Source organism: Delphinapterus leucas, chromosome X (genome assembly GCF_059928025.1).
Source record: "Delphinapterus leucas isolate spDelLeu-1000000601 "Yukka" chromosome X, BTC_Dleu_Yukka2, whole genome shotgun sequence".
NCBI classification, from domain to species: domain Eukaryota; kingdom Metazoa; phylum Chordata; class Mammalia; order Artiodactyla; family Monodontidae; genus Delphinapterus; species Delphinapterus leucas.
Genome location: NC_143150.1, coordinates 115022612 through 115049417, shown reverse-complemented (window position 1 = coordinate 115049417; position 26806 = coordinate 115022612). Strand labels below are relative to the sequence as shown.

The window sequence follows — 26806 nt, the reverse complement described above, 5'->3', positions numbered from 1 at the left end:
AGCTCAACAGAGATCTGGCAAGTACTACAAATACTGTATTTCTGAATGAGGCTTATATAATTTAAAGTTCTCACTATTTAATATGGAATAAATTTGCACTATTTTATAAAAACAAAGCCTCTCTTGTTCACCAAAGATGATGCAAATATCCTGCTCAGTTGGCACAGAGTTGTGTGATTTATAATACTGAATTATACTAATATATAAACCAAACAATAAAATATGCTCTGTCCTCTGGACTATTTTAATTGAACTATTATTTATATCAATAACTATTTTAATATGTACACACTCTTTATCAAAATGAAACTTTTGTTATTGTTTTCCAGGTTACTGATAAGAAACCTGGATTATTTAAGCTATACTTAAATTGTAGCTTTCACACCATTCTTGCCATCTTAAAATGCATATTCATCTGTTTATTGTTCCCTCAGTTCATCTTGGTTTTATACTCTTGTCCCTTTTATGTATGTGTATATCTGAAAGTAGAAATTTCCTTTTGTAAAACCTTTTGTTAAGCTTATGAACCTGAGGTTCTTTCCTTCGTCAAATGAATGTCTGATTTTTAAATCTAAAGATATTTCCATTCATTTCCTGCAGTATACTCAGAAGAATAACCAGTATTCCACTTATTTAGAAAAACATAAATAAAAATACTTTAAGTAGCTCAATCATGTCTGGCTGAGTGTCCTCGGAGGCTAAGAGGCTAACTTAAGACTTCTTACCTACTCCTTAGCTTTTCACTATTGTCTGTACTTAGAATGCTTTCTACATTTCCTTTTTAAAATACAAAAGTTAAAACTCCACATATTAATCTAAAAAGTGTATAATAAATTCAGTGATAATGAAAGAATGCTGTTCAGAGATAATGAAATAATGCTATCTGCTAATTGGTTAGTATATTAACGTAAGGTTGCTGTTTTTCATATCTTCACAGTGACTAAAATGTTGCTTTTACGACTTTTTAAAAACCGCTGTTTATTTTATACTAACCGTACTATATTCAGATCTTTTTTCCCCTTAAGAACTTTTAGATTTGGGTGAACCAGCCGTACACTATATGCAAACCTATATAAAATATAGTACGTATACAGAACAGAGTATGAAAACGTTCCATTTCTTCCTGAGAATATGCTCTGTAATTATGTTAATTCATATTTGAAATTAATATAAACAACTGGAGAGGAAAAAAAGACAATACCATTAAATCCAGCCCATGACACTCTTTTGTTTTAAAAGTTTCTTAAGCCATAGCTAGCCCTCTGTTAACTGCTCTTCAGTCACAAATCCTTTGTCACCATTTTGGGTAGTATAAACAGAATCCAGAGGATCAGTTATAATACTCATTGCCATTTTATGTTCCCTTTAACTTTACTAAAGACATATTATTTACTAGGCTTTAATTTAAAATTTAAAAATTTCCTTCTGCTTTTAGAACTAAAGATAAATAGAATTTAAAACCCTTTGGTATTTATATTGCAAAAATAGCAGAAGAATCCCCTTTATACAAGTGGTTACCAGTTATCTTCTCGCTAGAAAAGAGTTGTCCTTTTGCTGCTAAAATTTCAAGTTTTCCCAGAGAGCTGTGCCTTTCATAGTCTCAGATCTACTAGCCCTTATCTAAACTGTATTCTAAATTGCAAGAACACTTGCAGGCTCACCTTATATTTTATTATACTGTGTAGTTTAAACATGTTATACAACATCCATTTAATACTGACATAGCTTTTGAACAATACAAAAATGAAATTGATCAGAAACAAATGGAGATTCAAGGATCAAAGTAAGAGATGGTAAGCATAATGATTAAGGATTCAAGTTGGTTTTTTGGTGTTTTTTTTGGCCAAGGCAATGACCTTTGTCTATTTATTTAGCCTTGCTTTCTCATCTGCAAAACTGGCTATAATACTACCTACTTCAGGAAGTTGTTAAAAGGATACATGAAATAATGAAGTATTTAGTGTTGTGCGGGACACATGGTAGGTGCTCTATAATGTTGATGTTAACTTTTAATAATAAAGAATATATTTTTCTTGGTATATTATAGTTAATTTCTTTTTCTGGACTATTAGGTAGCAATAGATAATACTGTGTTTTAAAACAACATAATATCACAAATTCACTGAAGGAAAAAATTCACTTTTTACAAGGATATGGAAGGCATTGTGCTAAATGAAATAAGTTGGACAGAGAAAGACAAATACTCTACGATGTCACTTATATGTGGAATCTAAAAAATACAACAAACTAGTGTCGGCTGAAAAAAATACACAATCTAAAAGCTGAGAATTATGTTCTATTTGGCAGAGTTTCTGAGGACTCAAGCCCTAGAGGCAGCCTCTCAGATATCTCTGAGGGACTGCTCCGAAGAGGTAAGGGAGGGGCCAGGATATGCATGGGTTTTTGCAACAAAGACCAGGTAGTGGGAACATAAAAATATGTTAATTAAGAAAACCAGACATCTCAAGTTAATGAATTTAGTACTTTCCTATGTACGGGAAGATATAAGAGCCTCGGCTCATTGAAATCATTCTTTTGATATGCGCCTTAGCTATCTAAGGCCAGTATCCTGTTCTTTCCCATCCGAAGTCACCTCAGGGTGCACCTTTGAGGATGGCTGCAGTGGCTGAGGGCTTGGCAGTGGGCAGCCCATTTGTCTCCATTCTGAGTTCCCTCGGGGCTCACTGTTGGGGGGCAGCAGTAGTGGCTGTTGGCTTGGTGGCCTCAGCATCCTTTTTTTGCTGATATGGCAGGCAACATTTTTCATTCACACCAGTAAATGTAACAAAAAAGAAGCCAACTCACAGATAACATAGAACAAAGTAGTGGTTACCAGTGGAAGAGGGAGGGGCAGTATAGGGGTAGGGGAGTGGGAGGTACAAACTATTGGGTGTAAGATAGGCTTAAGGATGTACTGTACAACAAGGGGAATATAGCCAATGTTCTGTAATAACTGTAAGTGGAAAGTAACCCTTAAAAATTGTATAAAAAAAGAAAAAGAAGTTCTAAACCCTACTTCAAGTTCAATAAATAAGTAAATAAATAAATAAAAATAAATAACTTCCTTGGAACTTTGCTGTAGTACCCTTAATGTGGTTTCCTGCAGTGGCTTGATGTATGATACAGTAATGAGTATAGAATTAGCATTTAAAGCCAGGCCATTTTATACCCCTTCTAATTGGCTTATTTAGCCAAGTGCCAAATTGCTACAGTATAAAGATTCTGGTACATTATCTCTAAAACGGGCAGCAAGGTTCTAATGGAGTTTCTTTTCTAAGTCTTTCTATTATTTTTTCCAAAATCTTTAATCTATTAAATCCTGATAGCTTTGCTGGTAACGTCAGTGTTTTGCTCATCTTTCGTATTCCTGGCAGACTTAGCACATAGCAGACATTTGGCAAACAAAATTACTCAAGAAGAGAAATCTGGAAAAATGATTTGCGACTTAATACAGTAGATTTAATTGGGGTTTTTTTGGTAAAAACACCTACAATGTAGTATTTCTGCCTTTCTTCCTTCTACTCCACTTTTAAGTGCTTCCAGTGCTTGAATAGGAGAGCTACTATTGCTCATTACCAGCGTGTTATATGAGGCCCTGAGTGTTGTAATGCACACGTTGAGCCATTTTTGTATATCCATTACCTTCCTATTTATTTATACGTTGGACTCTTTTGAAATAAGCCCCAGTTTGTAGAAACCACAAAGCGTTCTTTTTAGCATACTGATTTACTAATTTTCAGATTATCATGCAATTTAAGTATCCTATATAGAAACCCTTCACATAAGCATTGTTTTCCACCCCCTTGAGATAAAGAGAAAATAAGAATGAAAATGAAACCACATATGGAAGGAAAAGAATAGTTAAAAGATTTAAATCTGCCCCAAATTGTTTTTCTTCTTGCCAAACAGTAGTAATTTGAACTGTAGCCAGATTTTGTAAAGTGCTGCCATTCTGTCTTTTCCCCCGTGGCTGCTGATGAGTATTTTCAAGAGAAATAAAAATAAAACCCCACACACACACACACAGAGACTGGGGTCCCAGGATGGGCTATATAATATGGGAGTGCAAAACGAAAATATGGAGCCCCTTGTTCAAAAACAACTAAGAATTCCAAAATGGCACCAGCAAAGCATAATGCTAAATGCAGGCCCTTGTGCACAGGTCACATGCCCATGAGGCTGGCTGGCCCTGTAAGGTTCCCTATTTCTGAGAGGTGGTCTTCCTTTTGGCACTTTGCTTAGCAGCTCTTCAGGGTAATTACCTTCATTGTATCTCTTGAGAGCACTGAAACTTGAATATCAGAGAGAGTAAAGAGATGTGAACTCTCCATCATGACCGTGCAGTGTGATTACTGGTCATTGTAAGATGGTCAGCAAGGCCATGGCATTAAGAATATGACATAATTCATCCCATGAGTAAGAGCTGAGCCCTTTGAGCTTATGGAAAGCAACAGGGGAGAATAAGCATTTATTTGGTGTCTTCTTTGGATAGGAACCATATCGGACTTTTTTTTTTATACATTATCCTGATTAGTCATGTAAACCATGTAAAGTAATCTTTATTACCCCATTTTCTACATGTGTAAACTAAACCTCAAGGATATAAAACAACTTGCTCACAGACACGCAGCAAGTAACTGGCAGTGTGGTGATGGCCTGCATATCTTCATACCAAGCCCATGTGCTTTGCATGCTGTCCACTGTCTGTCCTTAGGAGCTGATAGCCACAATAAAAGTGCAGCCGTGAAAAGCAAAGAGCAGGACTGCAAGAAAGGGGAGAAATTTAGCCTGGCAGTTTCTGTGGGGTGACGAAGCTGAGCCCAGCAAAGACTGAGGCCATGGACCATGTACAGAATGCAGCAAATAAAGAGTCCTGACCAGAAGGAGGGGACTCTCTCCCTTACAGTAGAGTAATGCAGTGGTCAAAGAACAAATGTAACATGTTGGAGATGAATACAAGGTGACACCTTGAGTGCTGCAAAATTGTAGCTCCTCCTACAGTAAAGGCAAGAAAACAAAAACAAAATTAAACAACCTCCAATGTTGGACAACCAGGCTTCAGTAAGTAAATGAGAGTCTGTGAAGCATCCAAGGGCCAGAACATTTTAGAACAGTATATTCCAAGCTTCATTCACTTATGTTCTACTTTCTTCATGATTTTACCATGTCTCAGTCTTAAGCATACTATTATGGATGTAACATACGTTAAATCTATTATTCTCTATCAGCATGAATAGATTTATACTAACTAAAGCACTAGCTTTCTGTCCTCAGTCAAGCGAGTCTACTAATTGTTAAAGCTCATTTGCTCTTCAGTTTATTCAACTCATATTAATTGCCTTAATATGTTCTAGGATCTGTCTACCAGGGGTAGGGGAGGAAGAGAAGTCAGAGATGAGTAGGACATGGTCCCTGCCTTAGAGAGCTTCAGAATGAAGTTATCATACAATTTCAGACTGTTCATAGAACATTGAGAAAGCAGGATTGAGGGAGTGCCAAACTTTGCCTGGAGGTAAGGGGGAGCTTGGAAAGGTAACCTTGAGCAGGAGAGTCTAGACAAATGAGTGGGAGGAGTTCACCGAGCAGATTTGGAAGATTCATCTTCCCTGGATTTTGGCTGGATTGTTTTCTAAACTTTTCTGATCATGAAGTAAAAACCATCAAGGTTTTTGAACTTATTGAATTCACTTCCATCTAACGGTTGGCATCAAGAAGTTTTCAGATTATTAAGATTGTTTAGAAATAATCATTTTATTTTAGGTCTGATGAATCAAATAATAGAAACAAAACATAACCATAACTTTCTTGAATATTTTGATATATAGTTCTTATATCCATAATTTAGAATATAGGTGTGCTTTATGTGTGGGTATTTCTTAACCTGAATACCTTTTTCATACAGACTTCATAGAATAAAATGCAAACTACTTTCTTCTACTGTTTTTTATTTTTCCTTGTAAAAAATGTTATAATAAAAAGTGATTTATATGTTACTTACAACATGTATTTACCATAATGTTTTTTTGCTTTTTGTTTTTTTGCTTTCAGTGTAAAACTCTTTCTGGAGTCTGTGACCACATCATATCCCTGTCATCAGATCCTCTAGTTTCGCAGTCTGCCCACCTTGAAGTGATTCAGCTGGCAAACATCAAACCAAGTGAAGGGCTGGTAAGAGATACCATGTTTATCAAAGCCACCACCCATCAACAGACAGCTAATGGTATGGGCAGAGCAATCCCCAAACATGAGAATCCATGAATTTTAACAAACTTTGAATGGTTTGGGGGTTTTTTTCCCTAGAGGAATTGAGGTAGTGGGAGTCAGTCATGATAAGAAGTTTTATAAAGGTAAATGAAAATGAAAGAGAATTTAAAATGGTGATTTCTGAATTATCCTGTTTACTTTGCTGAATAAATTAGCTTTAGTTACATATTCACCCCCTACCAAAGTTCCTTAGGTTTAAAGGAAGTTTAAGTTACGAGTTTTATAATAAGAACCACAGTGTTACCTGCCCATGAAAATGAGTGTTTTGTTTATTTTGCTTTTGTTTGTTCCAGTTTTAATAGGTCTCTCTTCCCTTAGGTTGTGTAAGCTAAACAAACCTGATATTCTTTATAATTCTACTCTTTCTTTTAAGGGTGAGTAAGCAGGTGGATATTGCTAAAACTAGGCTAACATCTATGAGATGTATTTTTTATTATGTCATAATAAAGATAATCATCTTCTATATTTTGTTCACCTGATTAAAAATTGTATTGGTTCTAAATTTAACCCAGGGGAGAGCTTTTCCTTTAATGAGCCTCTAGAAAGAAAGCGTATAATATTAATATTAATGAGGGAGAGACAAAAAACAAGAAACTGGCTGTAGAATATCTTACCTACTACACAACTGTTACATGTTAGTTTGTTGCTACAGCGTTTCTACTTTCTCCCTAGAGGTGAATTTTCCAAGGATACTATTAATGATGTTTTAGAAAGTAGAAATCTTGAAAACTAGTGTTAACAACTTAATTCAGATAATATATTCTTAAAGATCTCTATGCAGGTTTAACTTTTTATGTGGCCTTTCTTCTTCAGCCTTATGTGTGTGTGTGTGTGTGTGTGCGCGCGTGTGCGCGTACGCGTGCGTGTGTGTGTGTGTGTGTGTATAACTGTTTCCGAGGGCAAAGCCTTTGTTGGTCACCAGTGAGTTTTTGGTTTGAAGCCCTCTATTCTATAGAGTGACTTTTCTCCTGTTACTTAACAAATTACTTTTGGGTAACTGTAGCTCCTTGTCTTTTTGTGGCTTTTATCTGTATTTTCCTGGAAAGATGGAACTCAGCATCTCAGACATAGCCAAAGTATGTCATCATTGTAACCTATAAGTGTTATATCTATGTTATATCTTTGATTACTTTAAAATTTTTATTTTAATGTTTATAAACTTATTTGAAGTAATATTTATGATTTAAATTCTTACTATTCTTTTTGGTCACATTTACAACGTCCAGTTTTATTTAAAGCATCTTTCCACCCATAGTATTAAAGATTTTCCTTTCAATATCTACCCTTTCAGTAGTTCTGAAGGAAAGAAATCTCTCTAAGCATGATTTGCAGAGTGGGAAATTATGAACTAATTAGATTAGGAGATAGAAAACCTGGATACAAATCACTTACATAAAATAGAGCTGTGAGTGTGATCTGGGGCAGGTGAGGGAGTAAATTTAACTTCCTTGGCCTTGATATTAACATCTGTAGAATGTTGGGGGTGGGAAGGGATGGACTAGATCCTCTTTAAAGCTCCCTCTAGCTCTGTGAGTTTGCAGTTCTGAGGATGGTATTGTTCTAAGAAAAGAGCCTGTTTTTTCCCCTCTAATGACCACTGAAATAATGGGGGGAAAATAACCATGTGAAGTGAGTCAACACATTGCTCATTAATGGACTAGATGAAAGCTTGATTTTCATTTTCAGTGAAGGTATAGCCCTGGACAGGTCTTTCATTTTTTAAATTTCAAGTACATAGAGCTGGGTCTGCTCTTTGAAATAGTCATGAACTTAAAATGCTAAGCACCAGATTCAGTTAGTCTGGAAGACAGCTGGTAGAGAAAAGAGAACAAGTGAGTGCCTACCATTTTCCAGGTATCATCCTCACAACTCTATAGAGTAGGTATCCTTACCTACTCACAGGTCCTTACCAGTTTGCCGTGTATGACATAGAGGTAATATACAGTAGAGGCAGGGTTTAAATCCAGGTAAATCTAAATGAGGTACAACTTAACAAAGTTTATTCCATTATCCCACATTTAAACTTGGGATTGTTAAAGGGAGGTATGAGACGTTTAGGAGGATGACTTTAAAACTAGAACTACTTAGAGAAATCCATTTTAAAGAACAATCAGCAACACTTCATTGGGAAAATAATTCCAAGGGAGGAAAAGGAAAGGCTAACATGTTGAATATTAATAAAAAGAGTTAAGTATAAAACCATTTCTTGTGATTCATGTTAAAGGGGAGATGACTAAATGGAAATTTTATATGAGTTACTCAAGGCATCGTTTTAAAAATCAGCCACCTTTAAGTAAGTTTAGTCAGTCACATTTGAAATAGATTTGAGGATTTTGGTAGCACTTAGCATGTGCTTAGCCATAGGAAGTGTTTAAATGAAGGAAAGAAATAGAAAGACGTGGGAGAATACCAAGCTTTAATGAAGTTTAATCAGCTTAAAACATCTGCAGACAGTCTTCTGGCTCTTTCAAAACAGAACATCTCACATAGGTAAAAGGTAACTGCTTTGTTCTTGCACTGATAAACTGGATAGATTGTTCATCAGCTTTCTACCTAATTAGTCAAATCTCCTAGAATGTCTTAGTTTTGACAGTCCTGAGCATTATAAGGAATGGTGGGAAATGTTCTTAGTAATGGTTAAAATATATCAAACTAGCTTCTAAAATGCTTTTAAACAACAATAATTAGCAGAAAGTTAAAGGAAGGAAAATGAGAGCTATTGGAACATATCAAAACTAGATCAGAGCCAAGAGAGGTTGAATAGAGAGGAAAGGGCTTGGGGAGCATCCTTGGGGGAGCCTCTTTGCCTCAGAGAGTTCTTTTGCTGTTTAGGCACTTGGACTATCTCCAAATATGCCTTCTTCCATTGCCTTGACTGTGAGGTGGCTTTGGCTCCCGTTGGTTAACCGACATTTGGAGACGGTGAAGCAAATGTCATTTTGGCAAGCTGAACAGAAGAGAGGGAGCTGTTGGAGTCAGCTCCAGAATTAATTAATTGGTTTAAAAAAATGCAAGAAGGAAGAATGAAGATTTTGATGAAATGGAAGACCAGATTTATCTCAGTTCCAGAAAAAGAGCCATTTGAATTACATGTCCTCCTGCTGTTTGACCCTTTCTCAGAGGTGACCAAGTGATCAGATGTATTTCTGTGGACTCTTCATTATTCAGAAGATGATTAGTTTGAAACTCATCCAAGCAACTTGTTTCTTCTCTTACTTTCTTTTGGTTCCTGACTTTGGGCCATTTTTCTCATTAGTGCTACCAGAGGGAGATAAAAAAGCTGAAGAAGTCAGTCTTGATTATTAAAAGCAGTTACAACTAATGGTTTATTGAGGTTAGAAATGAAAATACTGCGTAAAACAAAATACCTTCAGTCTTTGTGGCATTTTAAAGATGTGCTTTATTTCTATTTTATTGCTCATAGCTATGAAGTTGCTAGAACTGAACTCTGTATACATAGCTCTATCCTTCTTTACTTAAGCATTTAAAAAATATTTTTGTTCATCTGAAAAAAATTAGCTTTAGCATAAATTACATAACATTTAATTATATATAAATAATGATGAAATCCTCTTCCTATAACTAATAGATACTTGCTTTATCTTACAATTGCCATTTTAAAAGTTCCTGGTATGTGCAGTAATTACATAGGAATTTTATTTCATTAGTCATAACTAGATTATCTTCATGAGTTCTTATGATCTCAATGAATATAATGACTTTTCTAAACATTTATCTTAGGAGACTAGACTTTCTCTATGACCCAATCATTTAAGAAATTATATAGAGCTCTTGTCCAACACCTTAATTCATAATCAGTAATGCACAGTGTTGAAAGAAGTGTGGAGAATGATATAATAAGCTTTTGCTTATAATTGTCAGAAGAGATGGGTGATTTAAATAAATTTGTAAAATATCAAACCCAGTTACTCTTTATAACCGCTTTGCACGTAGTATATGTGTGCTAGAGAGGTCTTAGTCTTTTTAGAATAGATGTTAAACAGTGAATGTTTGACTCAATATCTAGTTTCCAAATATTATGTTCTAATAAGAAAAGTGAAGGTGTACAACGCTCTTGTTAATAAATCTGTAAATTAGGAGCCTCATGGTAGAGAGTGTGGTTAGGAGTCAGATTTCCTGGGCTTGAAACCTGGCTTCACCTCCTTTGGCAGACTCCTCAGTTTCCTTATTTCTGAAACAGAGATAATGACAGTTTGTACCACACAGGCTATTGTGAAATAAATGTCAAACACTTAAAACAGTCCTTAGCACAATAGAATTCACAGATAAATTAACATCTTTTAAAATTACATTCATTTTGTTTCACATCAGAGATCCAGGCTCAGCCATTTTTCTAATTGGTACCAACATCTTAGACATATGACATTACTAAAATGACTTTTCAGAATTAAAACCTACTCAATGACTTCTTAATAGTTGCATGCCATGAACTTACTGCTTCTTGTTTTTATTTGTTACTTATTTTCAGTGAAAACACATGTATATTCAGGTATAGAAATATATAATTGACATAAAGTTATAGGAAATTAGCATAGTAATTGTCTACTTCATATAATTGTTAAAACATATGCTTTTTCCGAAATGATTGTTGTTAGTTATTAAGTCCCTTATGTTTCAGACTTCAACTTTATTAAAATTAGTACTTTTTAATTTTTGAAGTCAATATTTTGAGATGCAAAGCACTTTTGACGTAAAACTCAGTTAATTTTTACCTGAAGAGAATTTAAAGTAATAGAATCGTCCTTAGACAGGAAAAAAGTCCATTCACAGAATCATCCATTTTTTTTCTGATTTACTTAAGTGAAAATATTTCAATATTTAAAATGTGAATACTTTCTTGTGATATTTTTTCTTTTAAGGTCCTGTCACTATGCATAATTTAAAGCTTTCATTTGCTCTTAAAGCTTGCACAATTTGAAGGTTTCTGGATAATCTTTAAACTTTAATGAAGCTTTCTCTAAAATCGCTTTATTTAAATGGAAATGGACTCTCACCTTCTTTGTTGGGAGGAGGGGTTGCCACACATTACCCCCGAATTATTTTTTTTTAATTTTTGTTTAGAATTTAAAAAAATTTTGTGGAGGCCACACTGTGAGGCTTGTAGGATCTTAGTTCCCCGACCAGGGATCAAGCCCGGGCCCTCAGCAGTGAGCACACAGAGCCCTAACCACTGGACCGCCAGGGAATTCCACCTCTTAATGATTGATATAGAGATGATTGCATGTAATTATTAAAACTGCATCATTAAGAAATTAAGGCAGAAAATGTAGGATACCACAAAAGAGGGACAGAAAAAATTTTTTACATAAACAATATTTTATCATCCTTCTGTCTCCAGTAGTTCTGTAGTGGCTCTGGAGAAACCTACTTTTTATTTTGTAATATGAATCAAGTATAATAAGCTAATAACATCCCAATATTTGAATTTCCCATTGTAACTTTTATTTTGCCACAGAACATGTAGTATGGATTTTGAGGGGAGTGAGGTGTGTTCTTCCTTCAGGATATTGAATTACCATGCTGCATTTTGTAAGTTTCATAGGCAATTAATTCACTTTTCAAGAAATCATTTGATTATGCTGAGTACAGGCTTCTTCAGGCAAACTTTAGAAGCCAAAACATTCAGAGAGGAATTTCTTACCAGTTTAAAGACAGCCTTATTGGATCATGGATTCATCCCTGGGGCAATGGCAATTCTAATTTGATAGGGCTTTTTTTTTTTTTTTTTTGTAAATGAGGTTATAATATACTTGAAAATATTTCAGTTGCTTCACTTATTTTTCTATGCTGTCTTTTTCTTAGGGTATGTATATTAAATCAACATATGATGGCCTCCATGTAATTACTGGAACTACAGAAAATGTAAGTATTCTAACATTTCATATTTTGGTGTGTGTTTTTCCTTTTATTGTTAAACAACTTATGTAACTCACATAATTGAGGTTGACTTCTGAGGACATGACAGATTAGGGTATAAAATTAAAAAGACATATTTAGTTAGTAAGTGCTTTTTTGGGGAGAATTTCAGTCATTTTAGTTAGTTTAGAATAGCTGTTTACCTGAAGTAAATCGGATGTTTTTTGTTCACAGCCAGAGATTTGTCTTTGTTAAGTATTTTCTGATTCATGACAAGTTATTGTGACATCTAAAAGAATCCACTTCCATCTGTCACACAGTTTAGTTTTATTAGGAAACTTAACTCATGTAAGAAAGAAACATCAGATAAGTCAGGCTTTCTGAATACTTGAAGTATAATTGAACTTAATTCAGTGGAGGGGCAGCATGGTATAGATCAGTGTGTTTTCACAGTGAGGTCCGTCCCTGGACCAGAAGCATCAGCTTCCCTTGGGAATGCCCCACCCCAAACCCACTGAATTAGCTCTGGAGACCAGCCTGTTTCTTAATAAGAGATTCTGTTTTAACAGGTGGTTCTGAGACATGCTCCAGTTTGAGAACCACTGCAAGCAGTGGGTCAGAGTCCCTAGGCCTAGGCCCTACACCCAATTTTGCATTTTAATGGCAGTGTAATATTTGGCAAGTCATTTACCCTATCATTGCTTTAATTTCCTCAACTGTAAATTGGAAATAATATATCAAATAATATATCATCTGCACTACATACCTCACTAGGTTGTTGTGAAAATCAAATAAGCTAATAAATATGAAATACTATGCTATAAAGAAAGAGCTACAGAAATGTGAAGTGATTGTGTTGGACATTAACACGATCAGTGTAATAGATTCGAATTGCATAGTAAGTCATTTTTTCTGCATTTGGTTGTCCCAGATTTCCATCCCACTCTCTTAAGCAGGTTCTGAGCTTTGAAATTTTTTCTTTTAGAAATTCTGACAAGTTGCGTGTTTATACCATGTTCCTTCAAAGAAGGCTGAGGTGGAATTAGTTAATCTCAAGTTATTATTGTTCTCAACATTTTACCAGCATTTTCTTTTAAAAAAGACAACATTCTTTTCACCTGATTCACCTATTACTTTAATCATTTATTGATTTTTTTTCCCCCTCCGCTTCACTTAGTTTCTTGTGAATGGTGAAACATAATATACATTGCAGTTGGATTGTTTTACTGGCTTCACATTGATATTAAATAAGGGAGTTATATGGGATCAAGAATATCAGTTATATGCATATTGTCAACTATTTAAAATTTTTAAATGCAGTGAGATGCTGCATAAACTATGCTCTTGTCGCGGATTGATCATTCTCATTGGTGTGTACATTCCCCTGATACTTTGTTTATTCATTTGTTCATTTAACAAACCTCTGCCTCATGTCTGCTGTGTTCCAGGCTTAGGACTAGGTATTGAAACAATTTTTAAGTTAAAGTAGCTTGCTGCCCCTAAGGAGTAAAAGTAGGGGTTTATCTATGTAAACAGGTAGTGAAATTTGCATAGATAGACAAAGGAAAAAATAGTAAATATTGCCAAGTGAAATCAGGGAAGGAATCACAGAATTGGTCATTTTGAACTAACTGTATCTTGAAGAATTGATAGGAACATATCTCTGTATGTTGTATGGAGTCTGTAAAAAAAACTTGAGCGCTATATGCATTGCTTATATTACTCAGTAATATTTGATAAATGGATGAGTGACCAAAGAAAGATTAATTCTATGAGTAGTTCAGATATAAACCATATATTAAGAGTTATCATTTAATTCTTTTTTCTTGAAAATATTTTATTATTTTTGGTACCCTCAGTCATTTATCATTAGATCTGTGTTGAGTCTTAGCAAAGCTGCTCACTAAGTGGGTAAGTTGTTTTGCTTTGCTGTGCCCTAGTTTCTTAGTTTTCTCCTATGTAAAATGAGGGGTTTGAATAAAATAGCTCTTTTAACACTGAAAGTCTATAGTTTGTATGAATTACTTCCTTTTTTACTCATCTGTGCAAAAAGTTGTTTCAGTTTCTTTGAATTTTATGTACCAACTATCATTTTCTTTTACATCATGACTTAGAGCCATTAGCTTGATTTTTTTTTTCATACTGTCCTTTTAAAAGATCAATTGTGAGCCAAAAGCACAGGAGCTGACTCTATAGTTACAGTTCGGTTTAGGAACTTTTCAGAAATGTTACATGGTACTTGTTTGATTTGGTAGTTGCTGTAAAATAAATACTTGTTATGACACTATTCTTAGGGTTGGGTTCACATCCTAGATGAACTACCCTCTTAATTGTATGCTTGTGTTATTACTTCAGTAACTGGAATTCCCTGAGATACCATCTAATCTCGGTTTCCAGCCTCTGGCAAATAATTTTATTGGGAATTTTTTAATTCGTTAACTTGATTGTTTTAAGACTTATTTATTTTGGAAATAATTGGAAATTGGAAATGAATAAAAACTAAAGGAACTGGAAAGCACTTTTAAAGAAAATCCTATTCCAGTGTCTCAAAAGTAGCATTTTACTATGCAGATTGCATCACCATATCATTCTTCTTTACCTTTCAGTAGATACGAATGAGTAATATTACAGTATTTATAGTTGTGTTTGATAACTTAACACACATATGAATACACGAATATATTTTTTCATAAAAACACATTTTCTGTATATTCAAAAGTCCATATGCATATTATCATTAAAACATCTAATAATATGCATAATCAATAATCGATAGTCACTAGAGGGAAAATAAAGAATAGAATTTTAAATTCATTATCCATACCTACAATATTATAAAATTTCTGTCTTAAATCTCATTTTAGTTTCCTAAAGACTTCATAAAACTTGTCAACATTAGCTTACCAAAGTTGTTTTTTGCTTGTTTTTGTTTTTAATGTCTTTGGGGAGTAAAGGAAAAAAATGATAAAATTGTTACATCCTGTAGAAATGCTGGCATTTTAGTTTATTTAATGTGATTTTATTTGCCTATACGTTACAGTGTATGAAACATAAGAAATAGGGTTCTCTTGTAGTTAGATACTTAGAGAGAGAACGTTATATAATATAACTTTGAACTAGTGGCAATCCATCTTTTAATTTGCTTTTCTCATTTATTCAGGATTGATGGTATTAATGATGAAATAAATTAGCAATTTCATCGTTAGTTGACAAAGCTTTGATGCTGATCATAAGCATGTACTTGAAAATATTTGTTTGCTGACGTTAATGTGAATTATTTGTATTAAATGAAAAAGATCAATGTTTAAAAGATAATGTTTTAACATATATATTTTTGAACCAGTTGCCCAATAGAGCCTGAGAGGGTTGTCACTTTAAAGTGTGCAGTTATCATTTTCCCTTAATGCTGTCAGAAACATATTGGTCTTTTACAACATAAATACCTATATATTGTTTTACATTCCTGCTTTCTGTCATTAGTTATACATAGAATACAAATAGTATATCAAATATTAGTAACCATTTTTGCTAGTTTATTTTCTTGAAGATTATAATTAACTCTTGATCTAATTTAAAAGGGTGAACTTACTGTAGTGTTTCCATAGAGGAGAAATGACTGATAAAATTTATGCTCTTTATCATTTCCTTTATGTTAAATTTAGTCACCTGCAGATCGGTGCAAGAAAATCCATGCTGGTGATGAAGTGATTCAAGTTAATCATCAGACTGTGGTATGTATAATTACCTTACAAGTCAGTGGGAGGCACTAATATAAAGATTGCCTAAAGCTTTGAAAGAATACCAGTGGAATGAAAGGCCTGTTTGTGTACAAAATAATTGAATAGCCTTTTAAAAAATAACTGACTATTTTTCTTAATTATCTGAAGAAATGTAAGGCATAGTTTTAAACGAACATGAGGAAATATTGGTGGTGGCTGAGTTTAGATGTACATTTCTATATGGACAGGTGCAGGATAATATTACCCTATGAACTGGGGTGATCATTTTGGAATAGAAATTAAAGTGACAGTGCATACAAATTCAACATTTTCTTGATATAACTTTTAAGTTTCATTTTATAAATTATCAAATTACCTAGTAGATATGTTTTGTAACAGCATACATTGATTCATCTACTTTAACACTGATTTGTTCATTAAAGTGTCTGGCAGATTGGTTATTTTAATGTCAGTTTTTAAATTTTAAATTGGAATAGCTGAATTGGCTTTTCATTTCCCAAAAGAGGACTATAGTTTAAGTTTTCAAACTATTGGCACTTAACTAAATAAGTTCATAAAATTTTTTTGCTCTATGAACCTCACAACTCCCTTTCTAGCTAAGAATGACAGTGGCATTCTGTGCCTATGGTAGATTTTCAAGGGCAATTTTTCTTAATCTTAGATTGAGAAAATGAACATCATCTGATTCTCATTTTGGACTATTTTCTGTCTCAGTTGACCTATCTCTGCCAAAATAAAGTATAAAGTTTTTTTTAAAATGAAGTTAAAATTTAAATAATCTGATTATTGATTAATAATCCTCATTTTAAAAGAAAGTGTTTTTTTTTTCCTGGTAAATATTCTGCTTATGGCTCACTAACTCTTCAGAGTGAGTAATTATTTCCTGTTGTACCTTTAAACTAAATTTGGTTTTGCATGTTCTAGTCATAGAAGAAAGGCTGTATTTTGGGGGTAAGAAGACTCATGTGAAAAGTCTGATCTTTCTCGGTGATTCTGATATTAAGGCAGACGCTATTTCAATTTTGGTTTTGAATAAACTGAGAAGTTTGTCATATTTTGGAGAGGCTCCTGAACACTGATAATTAAAGTTCTGATGTTTCTTCAATGAGTTCGTTATCTAAGTGAATAAAAGTTAATGAAAGTTTGGAAAATTAAATGTGTGGGTGTAAAGTTAATACTAATTATTGTTAGTTAATACTAATTAATGGAGACTATTGGTAATCGACAGAGCCTGTCTACACTATGACAGTTTTGATGATAAGTTCTCATTACTAGAAACTATACAAAGCGATTGTCTTGAGTAAAGTTTCTTGTCCCCTAGGATGAGTATTTGGGGCAGTGGGATAAAGCAGCTGCTTCTTCTAATGTTCATGCTGCCTCCATTTCTACAATGTGACCTTAACAAATATGACATCTGTTGGATAGTTGGGCCTATTTCCAATTGGTCAATTCTAAGAGGATAGAGATTAGTCTCTAATGAAAAATTGTTAAAATGATACTCTTTGTGGAGCAAAGATTCTCATGTCTATTGTATATGAAAGTCTTTAAAAGACTTCAAGTGAACTAATAAAATCTCTATGGATTGGTGATATTTATATACTGTGAGAATGTGTCAACACATCTTTGCATCACAGGAATATTCTAAAATATTAAAAACTACACAGAATGATGGTTGGGAGAACTTGCTTTCAGTTTTTGCTCTGAAACTGACTTACGGTTTTAAGTGAGTCATGGTAACTATTTAACTTTATCTTTTTAATAATAATAACCATAGCCAGCACTTACTGTGTTCTTACAGTGTGCCAAGCATCATGTTAAGTAGTTTACATATTTTATGGCATTTACTCCTCACAATAATCCTATGAAGAAGGTGTAAGTGGAGATTGAATGATTATTTAACCCACCCACAGCTCAAAGCTCACTGACTACAAGGCCCATGCTCTTACTTCAGTTTTATTATACTCCCTCCCCAAAGTCAAATTATAAAATTATCAAACAAAAGGGGAGGAATTCTAATAATCCTGTAAGTAAACCCCAGGATTCAGGGAGAGATTACATGGAGCCAAGGGTAGAGAAGAAGAGAGGAAGTGAGAATTTACGTAACTGGGGTAGGTTCAGCTGAACTGAAATTAGAAGTGGGGTTGAAATTTCACTTGACTGCCACTTCTTCACTCACTCCTTTCCTTCAGATAGACAAGATATGTAAAACACAATGCCAGGCACACATTAGGAGTTCAACAGAAACTAACTTTCCAACCTCCCTTCCTCCCTTTTACATACTACAACAGTTGGGCCAATTGGAGCCCAGTTCCTTGACAGACTGCTACTACAACCTACAAATTGATTTTGGATGATAATAGAGACATTCTCTGTCAGGAAATTATGTTGAAATCCATGAAAGTAGCCTTCCTTAATAATGTGATCAATTACCAGATTGTCTTCTTTGTGTTCAAGTAGAGGCATAGTTGTGCAAGAATGGTACCTTTCGTTAAATGCACCCTACTCTGTCCTCTTTTTCTTGCTATTGCCTGCATTGTGGTCTGTGCAGTGCTTTTAACTTCTTACCAGACAATATACAGAGGTGGGGAAATGGACATTATCTGAGTTTTATTACTACAAAAGGTTTGCTAGGTTGTTAAATTAGCTGAAACAAGTATAAGTTATTTGCAGTCTGCAATTACCCCTTCTGTCCCTGTGTTCATAACCAGGGACATTAGGGGTTGGTTATGATATAATAATTACATTAAAGTATGGCCTAATACATTTGAAATACATATTTAATGATATTTTAATCCAGCAATTAACTGACCAGGATAGTGAGATTTTGCCAATATTATTCTATACCAATTTAGATTCAATAATGAAAAGAGTAATGTTCAGTTTTATATTTTGAATGTTATTAGCCCAGTTAGTAGTTTTCTGTAATTCTAAAATTTCCTACTGCTACAGGTAGTAATGTACAATATAAAATTTGATAACTTTTCTTATTATAAAATACCTAAAAAAGCAATGTGAAATTTTTCCCTAAGAGTCTGAGAAAGTTAAATAATCACAGATGAATTCAAATACTATTTTTTGAAATTGCTAGTATGGTATATCTTCAAGATGTCCAATTAGATGTGTGTGTTTGTGTGTTTCTAGTTTGCTCATTTTTTTAAAAAGTACATTTTCTTATTTGAAATGAAACTGGAAGTTTTATGTCCTTTTTCACGTTGCTATATTCTTTATTATAAGTGGCTTTTAAGCTTTTCTAATCAACCTACTTCTGTGGCTGAGAAACTGTGGCTGCCAGGTAGGAAGAAGAAAAAATCATGAACATCCAAGCAAAGCAGACTGAGTCCTATTGCATGTCTTCCCTGCCAGTGAAGATCCAACTCCTCAAAGGCTGCTGGAATCTCCCAAGATTTTTTCCACTTCATCTGCCACTACATTCCTCTCTGGGAGATACCTCGGCATAGTTTGAACCAACAGCTCTGCCCTCATGATGCACTTTTAACACTTTTTTTTTTTTTAGCTGATGAGACTACTTATAGTTATTAAATCTATCTGGGCATATTCCTAATGAATCTGTTAAAATTTCATGTCAATGCTGTTTTTGGTGTGTAAGTGTTATAAAGATTCTATCCATACTAAAAACAGATATTTTCTTCTTAGGAATATCAGTTGAAAAGAGTGGGGTATGTGATGGTTGAATCCAGCATTTGGAAAATTTTCCTTTTATTTTGTGTATATACTAAAACATATTCACTATTATTTTGGAAGGTCTTCTGGAACCTGGTGACTACATTATGGCAAGAAATGGTTCAATAGATGGGGCTATAAATCCTACTGGGAAATAACTGGGTTGGGATAGTCAAGAAGAATATAGACTACAACAAATAGGGTGTTAGACATTGATCAGTGAGAGATGGAAGATGAACACTGTAAACTAGTGTGTTTTGTTACCCCCAAATGGTAAATGGTTGCTGAACAAGAATGCAGGTGATGGCAGAGGGGGTGGGGAGAAGAGAACAAGTTAAAGGACTATTGAGTTATCTCAAAAGGTCATTCTAACTTCATTTATGTAACTCTCAATGGCATCTCCCTTATTCTCTCTTATTCTCACTCTAGTCTCTCATTTTTTACTCTTTCTTCACCCTCTTGTTCCTTCAACCCCAGAACAACAGGCAAGTATTGTTTGAAAGGGAAACCAATGTAATCAGAATGGATGGAGAGTGTGGTGAACCATTAAAACCCAGCTCTCCCTTTCCCTCCCTACCGCCCTGCCCCTGGACTTCAGCAGGAAGGAAGGAGTGGCTCATTGAGTGGAATCAGTACCACAGTATTGGCTAACACTGATGTGCTTTTTCTCTCTCTTTTTTAATTTAATTGTTGTCTTTATTTTTTTAGGTTTTTCTTCTAATTCAGTTTTCTTCTCCTTTCCTTTACCATCCTCATCTCTTCTCACTTGACTATTTCTCTTCCATTCTTCACCTCTTTCACGTTTTTTTTAAATTCTTGCCTATTTTCTTCTGTTCTCCTTTCTCAAAAGAGAAAGTATTTATCTTATAATTCCTTATAACCAAAATATTGAAAACTGAGACCTCAAATGGCAGTATTTGTGGTGCACCTCCTTTCTTATTCCTGTAAACACAAGATGTTGCTGGAATACAGAGATTAAATATGTTAGCATGGTGTTTAACATATTGCTTAATAAATGGTTATGATAATATCCTAAAATAACTCTGTTAGGATTCTAAGAAATTGGTATTCTAAAACAGAGCACATGAATTGTTTTCTTTTGGAAGGGAGAAATATCATGAAGAGACACAACAAAAATTGAAAGAAATAATGCATCATAGTTTTCAGTTACTCATAGTAATATTTTATTTCAGGTTCTACCTTATGTAGTATGTCATTTATGAGATGGTGGTAGATTTTTTTCTTTTATTTTACCTTGAATATCATGGATTTGATGAGATGTGTGGAAACTGGTTTTGAATTGCCACATATTGATATGTTATATATTTTATTTTCCCTAGAGAAATCAATTCATTACTTTATTATCCAATATAATATTTTATGATTTTTCTGTCATCAAACTAAAATTATCTTAAGTCTTTATATAAAGGAGATAAGTTGTATGATACCTTAATATTGGTAACTTCCTGTGAACCACTTTATTTTTTCTGCAGATCTCTGCATCCTGATTTCTTTCTTATTTATGCAGTTCTTACTAGCTTCACCAGGAAAAGACTAATTGGTTTTAAACATGATTAACGCTAATTTATTTTTATTATTAGAAACATCTTTCAGTGTCAACGTACAGTTAATATGGTTTAGTTATTTTACATGGAATTTTAGAAGGTTTCCATATTAAGTGATTATTTTGTATGTTTCAAATGTATCTGTTGGCTGATGTTCTTACCAACTCTGGCTTATTAAGTGTGCAACTCATTTGCATATCAGTGTCAATAACTATATCCCTTTTCCTACATCTATCAGAAAGGCAAAAGTTGGCCAGTCACAATTCCCTGATTTACTTTCTGTCTGTAGTAGGGGTGGGCCATTAGTAGATAACAGTTAACTGCCTAATGAAGATAAAAAAATTATTGCATGAAAGGGAAACACATTAGAACATCATAAAATAGGAAATTCAAGAGATAATTTAAAAGTCTCACATTCTTTTCAGGTTTTTTAGCCCTAGGATTTAAATATGTTTCATCCACTAAATTAATATTCTGATCAGCTTGGTGGCTGAAATTTTAGGTAATGTAACCACTGATCACTTTCACATTCCCTTTCACCTTATTACTCTAATTCTGGGCAATAAGGGGAATTTAAAATTGAGACAAATGGCAGAGAGAGTTCACTGTGGCCCCATTTAGAGCTGACACTGAGTTACCTTTTTTGTCTGAGTTGTTGCATTTCTGATAAAATGATTTCTAAAGATAACTTCTACAGTGAAAGTATTTATAACCATTATGGAAGTTCTTAAACTAAAACTTTTTATTAATAAAGATGTAGAATGCTGTTTATTTAGCTTTATAAATGCATATATACACATTCTTTGGTTTTGTTTTGATAAATATAGTCATCTATTGCAATATTTGCTAGTATTTTCAAATACACATATCTGTTAAATGTCTACCAGTAAATGACATTATAAAAATTATTCATAGAAAACCTGTAGATTTTTAAACATGTTACTTTTTGAATACTAGGGCTTTGGTTCCTTTTAATTATGTTTTTCGTTTGGATTCCTAAATTAAATTTAATCTGAATTTTTTCATAAGTATAGACTTTTTTTTATTCTTCTCAGAATTCTTATAAATAGGATCTATAGATTTTTAGATAACAATGCTTTGTTTCATCCCTTAGCTTTGGTGACTAAGACTCTTTATTTTAAAATACACGTATTTCCAATGTCTTTGCAAGGAGAACAGAAATGAAACATAGGAAGGAATGGCTGAAATGTAATAATTTCCATATATATGCAAATACAAAATGGTGTTAAAATTTAACCTATGCAAATATCTTTATAAAAATTTTAGTTAAAAACCTGTATTATTGTGGTTCTTTTAAAATAGCTTACTGATTTTGGGGGGAATGAGGTTCTGTGATATGACCAAAGATTCATCCCCACAGTCTTTCACTGTGATGTGATTGTCTTCCTTCTCCATGTCTCCCTAGCAGAGTCTCTCAGACTCACTCAATTTTATGTTTTGGAGAAGTTAAAGAATACCATGAATGATAATGAAATAAAAATAAAATGGGCTTCAATTTAGTTTTCTATAGCATATACGAATGTAAACCATGAAGCCCCCCAAATAAACTTTTGGCCTTCAGAGGCCAAAATATTACCAAATAGTGTACTGAGCTGGAAGAAGGGGGAGAGAGTGGTAGGTTCAAGATGCTAAACTATACCCATAGTTTTTAAATCAGCTTGCCACAGAAGCAGAGATACCAGTAATACAAAGGCTGCAGTTAATGTAAGTGTTAGGTAACAGGAGATAATGCAAGTAATAGGATATGGAAATGTATCACCTTTGGTGAAAACATTGTGGGTGATTTGTGGAACTTAATGGAGAAAATTATGATTCTTATTTTCTTCCTCCCATGAACTTTCTCATGAGCCAATCAAGAAATTCTGATTTAACCCTCAGAACTTCTTGGTTACGGAGAAAGACTCCTGGAAGATGGTGTACAATAGGTGAGAAACAAAGTACTAGCTTCTTGTAGTCTCCAAGTGGGCTTTCTCTCTTGGACTCCCTGTCCATCTTCAGAAGTGAGAAACTGTGTTCTCTATGCTTTCTCTTTAAATATAACACACAGACACAGACACACACACACACACACACACACATTATATATGTGACTGTCTGTGAAACGCACATGAAAATATTAACTACCAAAACATATGTGTAAATTCAAATTGTGAGCAGCTCAACATGGTCCAACTTTTACAGTAAAATTAAGCCACATAAAAAACAAATGCTTTGATGTATGCAGTCTTATTTCACTGGATAAGTGCCTTTTAAAGTTAAGGAGACTGTGAGGTGAAGAGTGGCTCAGTGAATAAAGACATAAAATTGTGGAGTTTTTCCTCTAATGAAAATAAAACTTTTTAATTCCCATATTCCTTCTTTTCGAATGTTTGTTCCTTTCATGTTCTCCCAAGATTATCTCTTCTAATCATGTTTGTAAAAAATATCAGTACTAAGGTTTTATTTAAAATAGATAACACCTTGGGTCATTTCTGAATACTCTGAAATACCTATTTAAATTACTCCATGTTGGAATTTAAGGTCACTTTTTTTTTTGCATTTAGTTACTTAACCAAATGCATACCTTTCAGCTTATATTTCTTTATATTTGAACCGTAGGTAATTCTCTGTTTCTATTCAGTAAATGAATGATTGTGGAAGAGCAAAATTAGGATATCTCCAAATATACTATAGTTTAATATTGTAAGACTTTATCATTAGTATTATGTGAAAAAAATAAATTTAGGTGAAGGTGAAGTTTGTAGATTGGTACTCAAATTTAGTAGTTCTAGGATCTTTGAAAGATATTGTGTATCAAAATTCATTACTTCTGAAATGTTTTAAAATGTTTTAGTAATGCAGGGGAACAGAGCACTATGATAAATATCTCAGCACCAAAAAATTTGGCAAAAACAGTGTCATTAGTCTCAGGGTGATGGGTTGTATATTGAATTAAGTCTCTTCAGTGCTTTTAAAAAGAGAAGAACTTTGGGTATAGTGTGACATATCATCAGACATTCATATAGGCACACTTCAAGTCTCTGAAATTTCCTTTGTGAAGAGGTATCATTTATACATTACAAACTGTTAGTAAGAGCCAGTGTATACACAGGAGCGTGTGTAATTGTTAATGAATGGATCTGTTACTTTGTCTTCTGAAGGATAATAACTTTGAAAATCTTTTAAGAATGTCCTATCTTCCTGCTTGTATGTGTAGAGATGTTTTCTTGTAACTCCAAATACAGTTGTGACAAAGGTAAAGGCCTAAATTGATAGACTTACATTCTTACCTTTGTTTTTTAACTTTGCCTACTTGGGACCATAGAGTAGAGATTCTTTTCATATGTTGGTCAAATAATTCACCAGCTATTGTTTCGAAATCAGACAGGCTAGAGAAAGTCCTAAAGGGGTCAGAGACAACTTCTTCCCTCTATGTACAAAGAGGAAAGGAATAGTGTCACCTCTTCAGCACCAACCCCAAAGTCTTTTGTGCATCTAATCTGGGCAACCCATTGTCCAAGGACCTGCCCACTTATGTTGTGTTAACCCAAGAACCCCTGGTATCCTCTTCAGCCTGATCAAAGCAATTACAAGCCCCATCTACAAGAAAGCAGAGCCTCTGGCTTTTAACTCTTGGGATACCTTAAAAACTTTCTTGGACAATTTTAATCCTATTTGTGTTATATATAAAATGCATTTCAATGTCCAGGTTGGGGATTACATTTAACTAGTAAGACTTGCCATTGTTTAGGGACACTGACTTTTGCTACCTGGACAATCAGGAAGGTAATATTAGTAGTTCGGCGTACATATGTGAAAAGCAGGTCATCTTTAATAATAAGGCATATTTTGTGTAAGATGTATAAGTGGGTTTTTAAAGGTTCATTCCAATCCATGAACTTAATGTGAATGAAATATTCTATTAAAGTGTTGAGAAAGAGAAACTTGGACTATGTACAACCACTACAAAATATTTTTCTAGAAGAAAACTTTCCTAACCGTGTTTATATAATAATAAAGCAGAATCTTTCTATGACAAATAGCAACTATATCCACGGTTATATTCCTTGTCATAAATCACTATGACTTTAGGTCTGAAGTATCCAGGATATAAATACTGGTTTTTTTTCAAATGTTCATTTATAAGAAAGTTTATTTGGTAATTTGAGGGAAACAATGTCTATTACAGCTTTAGTATCAAGTATATTACATTTAGAGAAAAATTTAAAACTACATCTTGGTTTTACATACAAAACTGAACTCCCTTTGGAGTTTTAAGGCACTTTATTGTCTCTGAAAGATTTACATTCTCATGTCACCATATCGTTTCACTAGTTGAGTTATCAACAAATACTGATTAAGTCTCTGCCATTTGTAAGGCATTGATTGCAGGTATATCCAGACAAATAAGACTCAGTTTTTATCCTAAAAAAAAAGCCCTCAAAAAGTTTTGTGAGGGTAGATGAAGGTGGGGTAAGGAAAAATAGGTAACTTTAATAAGAGGCAGTGCATGAAAAAAATGCCACTGGAGAGGTACAAACAGTGTACCATGAGATCACATGAGGAAAATAAGGTTCTAGCTGTAAGAGGCTTTATGATGGTACTGCATTTAATAAGTGCCATTATGGATACGTAAGATTTTATAGGTGGGAGAAAAATTGCAAGTAGAAGGAAGAACGCTTTTGCAAGGATATAGCTAGGGAGAAAAGCACAGTGTTCGAGGGGAACATAATACTAACTTCACCAACTCTTCCACCCATACTGAACTACCAAAAGTTGCTCAAACTGGTTTTACCTTGTCTCACGGCTTTCTTCACTCCCTCAACCTCCAGATCACCTTCACGTGTCCAATTCCTAAGAAATTCAGCTTAGACTAATAGGAAACCTTCCCTAAACCCTCAAGAATGGGTTAGATGCCCCTTTGGGAGGCTCCCATTTCACCCTGTATCCATTCTATTGACGTACTTCTCTTAATTTATTGTAAATGTTCATTGACCTGCTCATCTCTTGCCTGTTCATTATGCTTTTTTTTTCCTATTTTTTTGTGATACGCGGGTCTCTCACCGTTGTGGCCTCTCCCGTTGCGGAGCACAGGCTCCGGACGCGCAGGCTCAGCGGCCATGGCTCACGGGCCCAGCCGCTCTGCAGCACGTGGGATCTTCTGGGACCGGGGCACGAACCCGTGTCCCCTGCATCGGCAGGCGGACTCTCAACCACTGCACCACCAGGGAAGCCCCATTATGCTTTTTAATGAGTCACAGGTTGCACTGCAAGTACCATTGTATCCATAGTACATGGCACACAATAAATACTTAGTGATTCTATAAGTTATAATAATCTTAAAAACATAATAAAATATTCTAGACATGAGCAAGTCACTGCCTTCAAGACAGTCGTTGTTTAGTATAGCTGTTGTTAAAATGTGGTTCCCAGACCTGTAGCATCAGCATCATTTGGGAACTTGTGGAAAAAAAATGTAAATTCTAGGGCCCCACCTCAGACCTACTGGATCAAAAACTCTGGGGTTTCCAGGAGATTCTAACACATTCTGAAGTTTCAGAACCACATTAAAGAAAAATAATATGAGACAGCTATGGCCATATTGGCAAAGGACCTATTTGAGGAATTGATTCTTTAGTTAGGCCTTTGGAGAGCTTTTCAAAGGTTTTGAGGGGAAGA

At 34.2% G+C, this 26806-nt stretch overlaps 1 protein-coding gene across 5 annotated transcripts in view; it reads left to right on the top strand.

Moving 5' to 3' along the window:
• Nucleotides 1-26806, top strand: part of CNKSR2 (connector enhancer of kinase suppressor of Ras 2) — a 255875-nt gene that overhangs the window by 106886 nt on the left and 122183 nt on the right. For all 5 annotated transcript variants that reach the window (XM_022560502.2, XM_022560501.2, XM_022560500.2 and 2 more), the window contains exons 6-8: nt 6049-6168; nt 12088-12147; nt 15804-15872. In XM_022560502.2, coding sequence (XP_022416210.1) covers nt 6049-6168; nt 12088-12147; nt 15804-15872 — 249 coding nt within the window. The remainder of the gene's footprint in view (nt 1-6048; nt 6169-12087; nt 12148-15803; nt 15873-26806) is intronic.